This window comes from Somniosus microcephalus, chromosome 5 (genome assembly GCF_052327205.1).
Source record: "Somniosus microcephalus isolate GS21.2 chromosome 5, FLI_Smic_1.0, whole genome shotgun sequence".
Classification (NCBI taxonomy): domain Eukaryota; kingdom Metazoa; phylum Chordata; class Chondrichthyes; order Squaliformes; family Somniosidae; genus Somniosus; species Somniosus microcephalus.
The window spans coordinates 181631897-181648754 of record NC_140991.1 but is presented as its reverse complement, the minus strand read 5'-3'; the positions used below and the strand labels follow the sequence as shown (position 1 = coordinate 181648754).

The 16858-nt window shown below is 45.0% G+C and overlaps 1 protein-coding gene across 1 annotated transcript in view; it reads right to left on the bottom strand.

The window, feature by feature from the left end:
- Positions 1–5734: 5734 nt before the first annotated feature.
- The window catches only part of LOC147117467 (uncharacterized), a 35760-nt gene continuing 24636 nt past the window's right edge, over positions 5735–16858 (bottom strand). Inside the window, exon 4 of the mRNA XM_085988463.1 lies at positions 5735–10354. Within this exon, the coding sequence (XP_085844589.1) occupies positions 9984–10354 (371 nt within the window). The 3' untranslated portion in view covers positions 5735–9983. The remainder of the gene's footprint in view (positions 10355–16858) is intronic.

Below are 16858 nucleotides of genomic sequence, written 5' to 3'. Positions count from 1 at the left end.
CAATAATGCCTTCCCGCAGGAGTCTGTCCACTTCTGCCTTGATAAAGTGTCTGTCTTCCAGACTGTACCGTCTACTTTTGGTCGCTATGGGCCTACAGTTCGGAGCGAGATTAGCGAATAAAGAGGGCGGGCTGATTTTTAAGGTTGATAGGCCACAGACTGAGAGCGGCGGCTGGGACCCGCCCTATGCTAGCGTGGTGGCACTGGAAGTCCAGGCCCAAGATTACATTAACACAGAGTTCTGGCATCACGAGGAGTTTAAAATCCTTGTAGTCCGTGCCTTTTACAGTCAGTGTTACCACACAGTAGCCCAAAATGTCCGAAGTGTGGGGCTTAGCAGCCATAGCAATTCTGCTCCGTGTAGGGGTTACCGTTAATGAGTGCCGCCGTACCAGGCTAGGGTGGATAAAACTCTCGGTACTCCCACAGTCAATTAAACATTTCGTTAAATTCCCGTTTACCTGTATGTCCATCATGGATTTTGTCAACGGGTGTGGCCTGGATTGATCCACCGTGATCGAAGCCACTGTTGGGCCCTGGGCGGCCGTTGAGTCGGGAAAAGATGGTGGATCCCAAGATGGCGGCCCGCACAGCATGCACGAGGCGGTGACGGAGTTGGAAATCGGATTCCCCCTGCAGACTTTGCTAAAATGCCCCTTTTTCTTACATTTGAAGCATGTAGCGTCCTTCGCTGGGCATTGTTGTCTGGGGTGCTTGGCCTGGCCGCAGAAGTAGCATTTCGGGCCTCGAGACATTGCCGCTGTAGTAGGACTCCTGGGTGAACTTCTGTGTGGGGACTCTGGCGGCGTAGAGCTGGTCTGAGACCTGGATGGGGAAGATGGCTGATTCCAAGATGGCAGCCCCCTCGGCGCGCACGAGGTGGTGAGGGCCGCATGGCCGGAAGAATAAGAGTCAGAGTTTCTCTGGGCCACGTCCAGCGATCGCGCAGTGGCCACTGCCTTTTTTAAGTCCAGGACCTCCTTCTCCAGCAGTCTCTGCTGGATATAATTCGATTTGAGGCCCGTGATGAAGGAATCGCGGACCAATTCGTCAGAGTACGTGTTGGCCGTCACGGCTTTGCAGTTACAGTCCCGGACCAGGTCCTTTAGGCCCTGTAAGAAATCGTCCATTGATTCCTCTGGTCGCTGCCTGCGTGTAGCCAGCAGATGTCTGGCGTACACTTCGTTTACCGGCCTCTGGTATTGGGCCTTCAGGATAGTGATGGCCTCCGTGTAAGAGGTGGCGTCCCGGATGAACGAATAAATCCGATGACTTACGCGAGTAGTCAGTAGACTCAGTTTATCTACCTCGCTAGCGGATGAGGCCCCCGCGAAGAGTTTGAAGCATTTGAGCCAGTGTCCAAATTGATTTGATGCTTCAGCAGAATGTGGATCCAAGTCCAGACGCTCTGGTTTTAGGAGTCGATCCATCCTAGTATTCTTTAGTGATTAAAATTGATGGGCCTTCAATAACCACAAAACTAGAAGTTATAGACTTAAACAAGTTGGCTTTTAATCACTAAGATCAGCGCTAACATCTCAACACGCCGACTGGTTCACAGGAATGAGTCATACAGATCCTGGGATCTTTATGTAAGAGAAGTCAGGGGTGGAGCCAAGAGCCAAGACCTGGAACCTCCCAGGTTAGTTGGGAAAGAGGAAGTGAAACTATACACAGTGGGGGAGGGTAATGTACATGAGTGCAAAATGAATACAGGATCAAGACAAACAGATTTCATTACACTGACAATGCTGTGGGTTTCTCAGTGTTGCACTGAAATGTCAGCCTAGATTATTAGCTCAAACCCCGATTATGGGGCTCCTTCTTGTGCAATCTTCTGACTAGTCAACCTATGTTAAACAAAAAGAAACAAATCAACTAGTCGTTCATTTCATTGCTGTATTTGGGATACTGTTGGAGAATGGCATTTGTCCATATAACAAGTCAAAAGCGTGAAGCATTTTGAGCCATTTCAATGTGATACGATGCTATATCAATGGAAAAATTATTATAATATTCAAGATGCCAAAATAGAACAAAAAGCTGGTGGTTTAAATGTAGCGATAGCTTTAGTTGTAAAGAAGTCCAAGTCAGATTCACTTGTTAAGAAATCCTTTTGTCACAGAGGAGCTCATTTAACTGTGTCTGTGGGATTACAAGTTGTTCCTTCTGGTGGGTGTGACGTATTTACTTCTCTGCTAGTATCTCAGTAATAAGTAACGTCCTGTGTCTACTGTTTAAAGTGTCTTGTCAGCAAAGAGGATTACGTTCCTAACATCAGATTTAGATGACAGCTTTTTCTCCCAGTTTTTCTTTTCCTCTCATGCTTAACCTTTATTAAGCTCTGGTTAAGCCACAACTAGAGCATTGCATCCAGTTCTGGTCACCACTTTAGGAAGGATGTGGAGGTCCGAGAGGGTGCAGAGGAGATTTACCAGAATGGTTCCAGGGATGAGGGATTTTAGCTACAAGGTTAGGTTGGCGAAGCTGGGGTCATTCTCCTTGGAGCAAAGGAGGTTGAGGGGAGATTTGATGGCGGTGTACAAGATTATGACGGATTTGGATAAGATAGACAGAGAAAGGCTGTTCCCATTAGCTGATGGTACAAGAACTAGGGGACACAGATTTAAGTTTTTGGGCAAGGGATACAGGGGGGGTGTAAAGAAGAACTTTTTTACGCAGCGAGTGGTAATGACCTGGAACTTGCTGCCGACGAGGGTGGTGGAAGCGGAGACGATCAATGATTTCAAAAGGAAATTGGATAGGCACTTGAGGGAAATAAACTTGCAGGGCTACGGGGATAGAGCAGGGAGAATGGGACTGACTGGATTGCTCTACAGAGAGCCAGCATGGACTCGATGAGCTGAATGGCCTCCTGTGCCGTAATGACTCTATGTTGCCGGCAATCCAGGGCAACAATCCCTGGCACAAAGCAAGTGCATCGAAGGGCTCTGGGGGGTTGGGGGGGGAAGATGGGGAGAAAGGAAGCCTGGGCAGGGCATGGGACGCCCAAGGTTTTCTTGTGGGGCCCAGAGGAGCACTCCTGCTCCCCTTGACCAACAAGGAAACCTGCAACAACAAAAAATCACAACCAATATCTAACATGGACCTCTTCTTGGCCTGGTGGGGAAACCACCATTGCTACCCCACTCACGGCTCAGGTAGAAATAGCAGTCAGGCCCAATGATTTCACTGGAGCCCAATCAGCATATTTAAAGAAGGGCCCTGCATGATTAGAATGGGTGCCCTTACCACCTGCAATTTTAAATTGCAGTCAGCCAGATTGGGACAGGAACGGAGAGGGTAAATTCTGCACTCCATTTTAACTGCCCTTTAAAATCAACTGTATAGAGGACAAGTCAAGAGCTTGGAATAATTCTGATAAGTATATATAAAATGTAATTAGTTCAGCTTATTGCTGATATGCTCGTAACTTTAGCAATGATTCCTTGATCTTATAGAACCTGTCCTTTCAAGACAGTAGAGATGCCTATCTCACCTTCCTCAAGGATGCTTTAGTTTGTCTTGGGGAACGTCACTCCATCCATCATCATAGCAATTCCCTTGTTTTCTGATGTTTGTTTTCATCCAGTAGAACTAAGCTGTACTGAAATATTGTGAGTGCCTGTTGGCCTTAGATAATGTGACCTCCCGTTGAACCCGCTTGCTTTGGCAGGGTCAGCATTGGAGGTCACAGGTGGGCACAATCCAGCACTTAGTGTCCTGTACCAGTAAAGGGAGTGACTAGAATGACCAAAGTGTCCCCACGTCAGGAAAGACAGCCAGGCCTGCAACACTGGGTCAGTCCCTGCAGAGCTTACATTGGCCTGTGAATTTTTGGGCCGCTAATGTTCAACCACTATACTGTACTTTTAACTGCATTGCTCTTTTATATATTGTAGAGACCTCACTTATAAAATTGGTTTGGCTCAGAGAAATACAAACCCTGAACTCAGCTTGACTCTAGAACTGAACAAAAGTCAAAATACTGCAGATGCTGGAAATCTGAAAGAACAGAAAATGCTGCAAATGCTCAGCAGGTAAGGCAGCATCTGTCAAGAGAACACAATTCAAGTCGGCGTTTAGAATTTTGAACATTTCCTCAGAACTGGACAACCCTCGACTTGCGTTCCCTCGTCACATGCGGAGTATTACCCGTTTTTGTTTGACCTTGGAAGTATCTGGCTTGCGCGCCTCTAAATCTATCCATGTTTTTACTTCGTCCACAATTACAAATTGCTTTTCAAAAAAAAAATTGACGCTCATTTTAAAATCTTTTCATTTTGGTTCCATTCCGACGTCTTCTCACACCACATACCATTTCCCTATTGAGATAATGCGCAGGAAATCCACTCTTGGGTGTCTGCCAATACAGCTCTGAACTAGATACTATGACATACAACAGTGGCCTAAGGTGATTCACTCACTGACTTTTCCTCCCTCCTCATGGGGAAGTGCATAGTCGCCGCATAATGTACAAGTGACAGCAGGAGCTCACCATATTGACAAATAGTGAGTGTAAACTAGTACTCTATAATTCTATGGCCGCACAATATTGCAAGAGAGATGGATTTCTGACTCAGGGACTGGGGTGGGGCGAGAAAAGGAGATCTGAAGTTGGGAGAACAGGGTGGGAAGGGAAGCCTTAAGTTGACATCAGGTGGATATGAAGTGAAAACATGCTGGGCTGGGAGGGTTGAAGATGGAGATAGAGGGGAACAGGGATCTTTGACACAGTGGCCAAGAGGGAGGCATCTTAAAAGCATAAAAGATTGGAAGGGAAAATTTGCCCTGTATTAAGTCTACATCATTTTCAAAATTTGAGGGAAAAAGTCATCAGCAGATCTTTACCAATAGCTAACGGGGTAGAAATTAGTCTGGGCCCATGTCGGGACCAGAATCTGCACCTAAACAGAGAGGTTGGACACTGGCCTGAAAATGGGCCTTGGGCCTCTTCTAAATATTCTGGGTGAGCTGCTGATGCCTGTCACGCCTCCATAGCCAGCCTGCCCTTCAGGAGGATTGAGTTTTTGGGCTGCTTGCCTTGCCAGCAGCAGGACAAGGGCAATCGCGACCGGCAGGACCACTGTGGAGCCAAGAAGAGCACTCTTGCTCCTCATGACTCCACGTTAAAAGTAAAAAAATCAACTTTTTCTTCTTATCTTTGCGGTGGTGGCCGCTGGGTAGACCACATCCCCGTCCAGAAAACCCATGGGGAGCAGGCCTGCTTAGGACAGCCCAATTTCTGGAAAGGGTTCTTCAATAGGTGTTAGGCCCCTCATAAACACATTCAAGAGGATTAGCACCTATTTTAGGCAGCCACCTGGGTCACCTAAAAAAATGGGCCCCACAAATTTAGCAGTGGGACTAACATCTGTGCAGATTGAGCACAGGCAGCCCCACTGCTATATTGGCATGCTTTGCGCCCGGAAAACAGATGCAACACATACCAATTTCTCCCCCAATACATTTTCACACACTGAGTGAAAGTTACTTTTACTGGTGTAATTATTGTAGTAATTTACTTTCTCATCTGTATTCTCCAGATGGCCTTATTTATTCCTGTTTCAGTATTAATATAGATGGAAGGAAAGAATGAAACAACAGCAGGGCAGTGGATGAAGATACTACTGTCTGAACAGATCAGACCTTCTAACCAATATATATAGTTGTCATAATTTAATGTAAGAAAATATTTATAGCATGCAATAGTGAAGGAATGTACAGAATGTAATTTGATTACTTGTGTCATTTTATTTCAAACAATAATGAAGGTTTGTTTATGCAAGAGATTAATCTAGTAGGAAAATATAAAAAGGTTACATCCTCCAGATTTTATGCTGTTCCAAAAACAAATGTGATGGTTCTAATCTCAACAATACTTTGTGTGTGCACAATTAAAAGAGTCCACATAAAAGTGCTTCACAGTTGTCAAACAAGTTTATTGTTGCTTCACAAGGTATTTCTCAAAAGGTGTTATTTATATGGGGTCGATGACCTCAAATTAATTGTTGACAAGTACGAGGTTGCAGATAACCTGGAAAGAACTGCCTCATTCGTATACTGTTAAATTTTGTCCAACAAAGTTTATATTTTCTGACATCTGTGAGGATGAATTCTGTTTATGATTTCGCTACAAATAGCGGACAGAGGAAATCTTTCCCCTGGTGTATACCTAAAGCTGGAAACCTAATAATAATCGTATCACAGAAAAAAAATCAACTAATCTGCAGGATTTATCAACAAGTTACCTTTTTTGTCATTAACAAAATTAAACAATTCATTTTCTCATTGACCTGAGAATTTGTTAACAAATGTTGACAAAATCCCCTCAATATAAATGACTAAATAATTAATTAAATGAAATAAACAAACAAATTAATAAAGTTAGGCAGCAGATATACAAAATAAACGCTACTTGATAAATGGCTGACATCACATTAAGTGCACAGGATCAATCACTACTTAGTGTGCTCCTTTATTAGCAATTAACTAATGTAATAAAGATAGCTGTAGAATTCTGAAGCATCTCAAGACCATTTCTGCAGCAACACCAACCACATTCTGCTGATGGGAATAGTGGGGGAGAAATTTGGTTGGTTAGCGCCTCTGGGGGACGATAACAGGGTGCCAACGACTTACTGCCCAGGCACAGCGATGTTACTGCCGCCCGCAAAATTCACCTGGTGGTTGGCAGCGGCGGTAAAACCATGCGCCACGATCCCCTGCGCATGGAGATCGTGACGTCATCTGGCTGTGCAGCGCCCCAGATCCAAATTTCGGTTCCGCCCCCTGCAGCATCGCCGAGCGAAAACACCGGCAGCTGCAGGAGGCATTCATCGGGAGGCCGGGCACTTCGGGGGCGATACTTAAAGGCGAGGTGGCCGAGGTAAATAAAAACATTTCTGAAATGCTCTCTCTTTTTTCCTTTGTCTTCACCAGCGATCGATCAGCCTGGCACTCTGCTGCAGTGCATCGGGCTGATCAGGCTAGATCACGGCTGCCGTCGGGGACCAGGTAAATTTCCCCTTGCAGAACCTGCAGCGATGGCCCTTCCCTTTAAGGGGGGGGGGGAAGGAGCCTTCCAACGTGGCAGCGCTGCAAGGCCCATTGTGCAGCACTGCACACCTGCCGCCCTGCCTGTTGCGCTCCAGGAAGGAAGTGGAGCGCTTGATATAGCACTCAACTTCCTTCCTGGAGCGCTTAAACCCAATTTTTTAAAAGTTGGGAATCATTAGCGCCTGGCACTAAGTTTCCTAGCTTTCAAAAGTTACCGCCCCCAAACGGGACGATACTGAATTTCTCCCCCATAATTTCTGCAGCAAATCTGTCTGCAGTTTGGAAACATCTTCATAATAAAATAGTTCTAAAAAAACTAAAAATAATGCTAAACTGGTGGCTTTAATATAGAAGAAATGTGCATTTTTAATTGTTTAAAAAGTTTACTGTGCTTACCCTCCTGCCCCTGCCCCCCCCTCCCCCACACCATACACCACTTAGCTATTTACAGCAATAACTACCACTCAACACCTAAACCACTCGCCAGACTTTTCACCTAGTCAGGTGAGACAGCTCAATGTTAATTAGTTGCAGAACTTTAATAGGTCACCAATACATGGTATTCTGAATCAGACGGGTGTCAGAAGATCTTCTAAATAATGCCAACTGATTTGAAACTTGATAATTCCCAAGCATTTCTTACTTTGTACACTCTTCTTCCGTATGGTGGTAGCAAAGCAAATCAGATGTCAATATCCAAGTCAGATATCCAGGCCAAAGCTTCCGGTGTAACAGCGTGGATATCTTGTAGGCTGCTTGCAAATTTCCTCGGAGGGCAGTGCTCAATGATGTGCTCCAGGGTCCGATTAAGAGTTCCACAGTCGCATGATGGGGATGCTTTAATCTTCCATCTATGGAGAAGGTGGCAGCATTAAAATGACCGGTTCTGAGGCAGTTGATGGTTGTCCAGTTTGCGAAGAAGGTTTGATCCTTCCGTTGGTACTGTGGGGTCCTCTACAAGGGATCCATTCAGTACGTATGTTCTTTCAAGCATTTCACCATCGGTCATCAAGGCTGAGGAGAGATCGCTGAAGGGCTTCGGCAACAGTCCAAAATGGCCTTCTAGATTTGAGACGGGTTGGTAGGTTGGCCTGGATCGGCATATCTTTGCTGGTGTTTTTTATATTCATTCCTGGGATGTGGACGTCGCTGGCAAGGCCAGCATTTATTGCCCATCCCTAATTGCCCTCGAGAAGGTGGTGGTGAGTCACCTTGAACTGCTGCAGTTCCTGTGGTGAAGGTACTCCCACAGTTCTGTTGTGGAGTTCCAGGATTTTGACCCAGTGACAATGAAGGAACGACTATATATTTCCTAACGTGGAGGGGAACTTGCAGGTGATGGTGTTCCCATGCACCTGCTGCTCTTGTCCTAGGTGGTATAGGTCGCGGGTTTGGGAGGTGCTGCCAAAGAAGCCTTGGATAGTTGGTGCAGTGCATCTTGTAGATGGTACACACTGCAGCCACGGTGCGCTGGTGGTGGAGGGATTGAATGTTTAAGGTGGTGGAGGGGTTGTCAACCAAGCAGGCTGCTTTGGCTTGGATGGTGTTGAGCTTCTTGCGTGTTGTTGGAGCTGCACTCATCCAAGCAAGTGGAGAGTATTCCATCACACTCCTGACTTGCCTTGTAGATGGTGGAAAGGCTTTGGGGAGTCAGGAGGTGAGACACTCAACAACAATTTGTATTTATATAGCACCTTTAACGTAGTAAAACGTCCCAAGGCGCTACACAGGAGTATTACAAGACAAAAAATTTGACAGCGAGTCACATAAGGAGAAATTAGGGCAGGTGACCAAAAGCTTGCTCAAAGAGGTAGGTTTTAAGGAGCGTCTTAAAGGAGGAAAGAGAGGTAGAGAGGCAGAGTGGTTTAGGCAGGGAATTCCAGAGCTTAGGGCCTAGGCAACAAAAGGCACGGCCACCAATGGTTGAGCAATTACAATCAGGGATGCTCGAGGGGGCAGAATTAGAGGAGCACTGATATCTCGGGGGTGGGATTGTGGGGCTGAAGGAGATTACGGAGATAAGGAGGGGTGAGGCCATGGAGGGATTTGAAAACAAGGATGAGAATTTTGAAATCGAGGCACTGCTTAACCGGGAGCCAACGTAGGTCAGTGAGCACAGGGGTGATGGGCGAGCGGGACTTGGTGCGAGTTATGACATGGGCAGCTGAGTTTTGGATGACCTTAAGTTTACGTAGGGTATACACCACAGAATATCCAGCCTCTGACCTGCTCTTGTTGCTACAGTATTTATGTGGCTGGTCAATGGTGACCGCCCCCCCCTCCCCCAGGATGTTGATGGTGGGGATAGCGGTTGTAATCTCTGGAGACTGCATATTTGTGGCGTAGGTGTGGTGTGACATTTGCAAGCACGGGCAGCCAAAGTGTTGGTGTCGATAAAAGCGTGCCGGTGATAATTCTCATAGTAGAATTCAACTGGACAGATGCTGCTAAACTGGACTCCGAACTCTGCAAAACCAGTTGGTTAAGGAGTTGAGAGCAATGAGGTTACATAATCCTCATGCATTTCACACCTTACACACTTGAGATGCAGATGAAGGGGGTAAATTTACATCATTTTTACAGGGTTTCTGCAGCACTTCCACTAGAGTTACATCAGATGAGTGGGAGTACCTGCAAGGACATTTACCCAATGTGTGCAAAGTATGAAATACTGTACATGGGAATTAAGGAATTGTTTATGGATGAGGATTAGAATAGAAATCCAATACCATTTGCAATCACCTTGTATTGGTATTGATGTACCAGGCATTCATCACAATGAGGGAAACAGTAGGGGGAAGGAAAACATTGAAAAATGGTGAGAGGAGATAAAGTCCATAATGGATGCTAAATTCTATGGCAATTTTGGCAGTCCTGAAATCACAAAGTATTAGGTGACCTGATTATATACCAGTTCTGAACTTTCATACTCTTATGCCCGCTAGTTCTGCTATGTCTTTAAGTACACTATGGGCTAATTCTTTGTATACATGTGAAAGCTGTTTGGCTCGCTTTACTTCCATGAAATTATCTTTAACATTAGATAAACGTCGAGTCTGCTCTTGGTAGGAATCATTCACAAGCTTCACCGTTTCAAGATGCTTATCTTCAGCCTGTAACATTGAGTTGATCATCTCCTGGAGTTTAGGGTCGGCTGCTATTATGGATTTTGTAGAGACACACAGTTGCTTTGTATACTGCTGTGCGAGCAGAAGTTGCTTTGGGATTGATTGTTTGGGCTGCACCGAAAGAGAGAAACTATAGCCCTGCATGTCTAGTTTGATTGCAAAATCACCTGAAAAAATGAGGGGGAAAAAATTAGGGCCTTTCGTTTCTTTTTACTTCCAAAATTTAAAATGGACAGTAAGCATCAACGCCTTTCTCTGCATTCCCCTATGCTCTGGAAACAGAGGTTGGATACCTGTGGGGGTTATTCCAATTTTCCATCATAACTTCAGCGGAAAATCTGCGGAAACCCCAGAGAAATATTTACGTCATTTCTCCAGGGTTTCCACGGATCTCCCACTGAAGTTAGGGTGGACGATCAGGAGAGGCCATGCAGAAATTCAACCCCCACGGGATTTAGTCAGTGCGAACCCAGCAATATGTGAAGCAGATTATTGGACGTTTGGGCCTAGAAATTGGATCGTGTCCAAATCAGGATGCAATCTGGGCGCAGAGCAAGTTGCAAGCACCTAACGACACTTGCGGAAGAACCAGGGTAAATTGGTCTGCCGGCCTCATTTGTACGTTACCAAGGAGCTGCGGGTGCCAGTTGTGGCCCCAGAGCCAGCTTGTCAGTCATGGGGAGGAACAAAATTGTCCAGCTGAGACGCCAGCTGAGGGCCTAAGGGAAGTCTGGGAAAGCGGCGGTGAGCGCAGGCCATCAGCAGCCTGCAGTTTTAATGCAGAGCCAAGAGGAACGCTCCTGCTCCTCCTGGCTCTACATTCAAGCAAGTAGAAAATGTTGTGCTTCCCTTTTTGGTGGCAGCCGACAGTTGTCCTTTTACAGACCTCAGGTTTTACTGCTGAGTGCCCATGAACTGACCACAGCTGCGCTCATCGCACCCCAATTTGAAAAGGGGTCTGAAACAAGCATTAGGCCCCTGATTTACATAGGTAATGGGTCAAATGCCAGTGTCGGGTAGCATGACGATAGGCCACCCTAGCCAATATGGTGTATGGTGCATACGCATGCCATAGTGGATCCTACAGCATAATTGAATTTCTGGTCTTGATTACATCATTATTCAACAGCAACTAAGGCTACATTTACAATATAATGGTAGCATTGGTGCAAAAGTGGTTTCACTTTGAACCGATGCTGCAGTAATAACGTAAATGCAGTCTGAATCCTTCATGCAATTTGCCAGCCAAGTAGAGAAAGACTCTGTAGAGCTGCCAGTTCAGGCTTTAACACCCAATTTACACTTAACAAATTTAGTGTCAGTGTACTCTTAGTTGGGTGATTAAACAAAATTGACTAATAAAACTTTAAAGGAACCGTAACAAATTAAATTAAAATTTCATTGGCCGGGGTGATGATGCACTCATGGCGCCCACCGGTCGCAGAAGACCTCAAGTTAGTGTCAGTGTACAGCTGAAACCACTTTGCACTGACTCTAAACTTCTAGTGTGGATGTACTTTAGGTTACCTACCTTGTAGACTTAGAGAAGGCACGATTAACATTTTTATTTTAAACAAGAGATTGGATTCATCGATCATTTGAGATGTAGAGGGATGGTAGGGCATGCACCCACATACAAATTAGGGGATCTCCCAGTTACCCTGCAAACTCTGGCAGCAGATGCACTGGGATTGTGTCCAGAGAAAGTTTGGGGCCAGTATCTCCTCCCTGAAATGGAAATACTACCTTCGTCAAAAGGGTCCCACCTAAAAAAAAAATTACCTTTTCTCTTTTTTTAGTTGCTGACTGACTTGTGTATTTGCAGAATTGTGTTTTTATTTCAGATTTCCAACATTTTTAATCTCATTACAATGGATGATTATTCAAATAGTAAATAGACCTTTGGATAGTTTCAGCTTGGACAATTTTCACACTTACATTCAAGACAAGCTCTAAATAAAACGGTCAGACATTTGACACATAGGAAATAGCATCACAACAGTGCATAATGCTGCAACAGAACCAGATTTAACTCTCCGATTTTGTTCAAGTGTTGACACAACAGGAAATGCAATCTGGAGTTACACCCGTCTTTAGCTGTAAGAGTGTCTTTGGAAACAAGAGGAAGATGTCATCTCTTGTGTAGGTATCTCAACTTTTTGTAACCATTTAATCCGCTAGTTACCAAAGAGGTCACCTCCAGTTCTCAATTCGTTGTTTCATTACAACATCATTCTCTGCAGCATGTTGACATTGAAGTGCACGAGAAGCCATGCCAGCTCGGTGCTATAGCCTTGTCCAGCCCGAAACGTCATCAACCTAAAAACGTTTGCTGCCTGACCCGGTGAGTGTTTCCAGCATTTTCTGTTATTATTACCTTAGCTTCCCTAATTGATTGAATGTAGTTCTAAAACTTACAATTGAGCAGGCCACAATAACTATGTTATATATTCACCAATCCAATCTACTTAATATTCACTCTTAGTCACCTGTATTATTAAATATAAAATGTCACTGCAGGTCCATGTGCTTCTCTCAGGCAGGAAAGCAGATGGCCGTTTTCCCAACCAGTGTAGTTGAAAATTACATGTGACGCTTTAGAATAGAATCATAGAAACTTACAGCACAGAAGGCCATTCGGCCCGTCATGCTTGTGCTGGCTCTTTGAAAGAGCAGTCGTGCTTAGTCCCACATCCCTGCTTTTTGTCCATAACCCTGTAAGTTCCTCATCCTCAAGTACCTGTCAAATAATTTTTATTAAAAAGGAGTTGATGTAATCAGCTTCCACCACCATTTCAGGTGCCGCGTTCCAGGTCTCGACAACGGAGTGAAAAAAATTCTCCTCATCTCCCCTCTAGATCTTTTTCTAATGATTTTGAATCTATGACTTCTAGTTATTGACCCACTTGCCAGAGGGAATATTTTTTTCCCTATTTACTGTACCAAAACCTCTCATCTTGAAAACCTCTATTAGGTCACCTCTTAACCTTCTCTGTTCCAAGGAGAACAGTCCTAACTTTTCCAACCTCTCCTCATAACTGAAGTCCCTCATCCCTGGTGACATCCTGGTAAACCTCCTTTGTACCCTTTCTAATGCCTTTACATCTTTCAAACGTATTTCAGATAGAATGTTGAAGAGGCCCCGTGTGCTGGTTTTTCTGGCTCAGGTGGAGGTTAAAGATTATTGGCTGCATTCACAATACAACAAGTAGTTGTACTAGTCAACATTCCTTCTTAAGCAACTCCATCAAAACCAGATTAACTGGTTATTCATCTCATTGCTGTTTGTGGGATTTTACTATACCATCAAAGCAATTCACTGTATGCAAAGGACTTTGAGACATGGGTACATTTCCTCATACTTTTCATGCACCAATGGCGCAAGAGCTGGGATGTGTCATTTCTTCTTTTTTTTTTTAAACGAGGAAGTGTGTGTGAGTCACTTACAAAAGAATCAATGATCTTTCATCAGAACTGGAAGATGTTAGAAATCTCCTGGGGGTCTACCTGCCTTCCTTCTGCCACGTTTCTGGGCCATGGAAGCCTTCTCTTTGCCAGATTTTCCTCTGTCTCTGCCATTCTGCGGTCATCCTTTACATCATGTGGAGATGCCGGAGTTGGACTGGGGTGGACAAATGTAAGAAGTCACACAACACCAGGTTATAGTCCAACAGCTTTATTTGAAATCACAAGCTTTCGGAGCGTTGCTCCTTCTTCAGGTGAAGTGGAGAAATGCATAAAGACACAGCTTATATAGTCAGAGAACCATGTCAGATGTTTACAGGTAACCTTTCCAACTGCCATTTATCACACCTCGGCAGAGAGATAATCACAGCAGTCAAAGGTGTGAATGGTGTCCAAACAGGTCAGTCAGGGAAACATTACATCAAAGAACAATGAGGTGGGGTCACAAGGAGTCAAATATTGCAGATGCTGGGGTCTGTATGAAAAACAAAAAAAGACAAAAAACATTTTTTTTGGCTGGAGATCACAGCAGGTCCGGCCGCATCTGTGTAGAGAGAACAAGCCAATGTCGACTCGAGTCTGGATGACCCTACGTCAGGTGGGGTTACATGTAGCGTGACATGAACCCAAGATCTCGGTTGAGGCCGTCCTCATGGGTGCGGAACTTGGCTATCAGTTTCTGCTCGACGATTTTGCGTTGTCGTGTGTCTCGAAGGCCGCCTTGGAGAATGCTTACCCGAAGATCAGAGGCTGAATGTCCTTGACTGCTGAAGTGTTCCCCGACTGGGAGGGAACACTCCTGCCTGGTGATTGTTGCGCGGTGTCCGTTCATCCGTTGGATAAACATCTGACATGGTTCTCTGACTATATAAGCTGTGTCTTTATGCATTTCTCCACTTCACCTGAAGGAGCAGCGCTCCGAAAGCTTGTGATTTCAAATAAAGCTGTTGGACTATAACCTGGTGTTGTGTGACTTCTTACATTTATCCTTTACATCTGCTCTGGACCAATCTTTTGTTTCAATACTTGCCTCATTATCATCTCTCTTTGCCCTGCACCATCACCACTTTTGTCATTTAAGCACTCCTGTCCTCCACCCTATCACCGATCTCTCCCTTTTATTCCTTTCCTGCCCCCCTTTTCACTGGCTCTGCAATTGCTTAAAAACTGTTCACCTCCAACATCTTCCAATACTGATGAAAGGTCATCGACCTGAAACGGGAATTTTAACCTCCAAAAAACAAGTGGGTTTAGAATCTCAAAAGAAAACTCACAACATAAACTGGAAAAACTCACAGAAAGAACTCTCAGCAATATAGGAATCCAAGACAAGGGAGTAGACCTTGGGCTAGATCTTGACTTTGTGCGATAATGTACACAAGTCAAGATCTACCCCAAGTAGCTCACCTTTTAGAGCTCCTGGTAGCAGCTGCACCAGCAATACTGATCTGTGCTCCAGCTTATTATGGCACAAAGCAGTGCAATTTATTTGGAGGAAGTTCGACACCCCTCTCCCCAAAACACTCCTAATACTATGAGGTAAAGGTTGTTTCAATATGTAACAGTGCCCTCAGTGAAGACCCAATGGAAAATAAGAATCCTGATTTTTTGCTCCCACTTTTCTGCACCTGCACTGGTGGCACAAGTGAGTACGGTTTCAAGTACTATATTGCAAAAATTATCCCTTTCTCACAGAAATGAATATCAGAGCAAGAAAGGGCAACAACTCTGATTTTCAAGTCTCAATAAAGAGAAACTTCTGATTTTTAAAAGTAAAGTGACCTTACTTGAACTTGAAATGTATAAAGCATGGCTGAAGCTCAAATTTGTTTAGATAACCTGTTGTGTCCGTCAGTAATAAGACACAAGACTGCAGGAGAACGGTACAACAGGTGTTTACTCAACGTGGCTCACTCTGGAACTGAACAGATTACTACTCAGTGCTATATACAGGTGTGGTCACTGCCGGTACTGCAGTATACATGAGCTGTAAAAAGTAGTTCCCCCCTTAAAAAGGTATATACACATTACAATTCCTCCCCTTTTAGATCAACAGTACCATAACACTCATTTAACAATTAAATATCAAACTAATTACAATTAACACTTTTAACATACAACGTTATCTGAAAATAGTCCATTTATATATTCAGTCTTTGGGGAGGCTTCCTGATCCTTTCTGGATAACGCCTTTCCCGAGTGTCTCGCTCTTGGTGCGGAGGCGATTCTGGCACCCTGTCGTCGGTTGGGTCATCAGCTTCCGATGCGACCTGTACGTCGGGTTCCTCACCAGGTACGTATGGGCGAGACATAGGGTTGACTTGTTCCTGTGACTCTAGGATCTGGGCAGCATGGCATCTCACGATGTTCTCCCCAACGTCCACTGTGTACATTAGTGGGCCCTGCCGTGTGCATATCGTTCCTGGCTGCCATTTTTCTGTTCGGTAGTCGCGGGCCAAGACTGGTTGCCCTACATTGAAGCTCCTTGTTGGCTTCTCATGGATGTGCTGGAATTGCTTACTCTCAACATCTCTTCGTACGTTTGGTCTGAGCAAATCCAGGCGAGATCTTAACCTTCGATTAAAGAACATCACGGCCGGGGCCTGGTTGGTGACTGCATGTGTCGCATTCCGGTAGGCGAACAGGAAATTGTCCACCTTATGCTGCAGCGGAATGTTGTCATTGTACATAGCCTTTATTGCCTTCTTAAAGGTTTGTACGAACCTCTCAGCCAATCCATTTGTGGCTGGATGATACGGGGCGGATGTGTAATGCCTTACCCCATTCTTTTTCAAGAACCTCCGGAACTCTTCGGACACAAACTGTGGTCCGTTATCGGAGCAAATCTGTTCTGGCAAGCCGATCCTGGCAAAAATGGTCCGTAGGACTGCAATAGTTTTCTCCGTGGTGGAGGAGGACATTTTAATGACCTCAGGCCATTTCGAGTGCGCATCCACGGCTATTAAAAACATTGAGTCCATGAATGGACCAGCAAAATCAATATGCACCCATTGCCATGGAGATGAGGGCCACTCCCATGGGTGTAGAGGGGCATGTGGTGGTGCATTTTGGACATTCTGGCATCCTGAGCAGCTCTTGGTCAGGTCCTCGATTTGTTTATCGATTCCCGGCCACCACACGTAAGCCCTGGCAAGGCTTTTCATTTTTACCCCTCCCAGATGACCCTCATGAAGCTCATTGAGCAC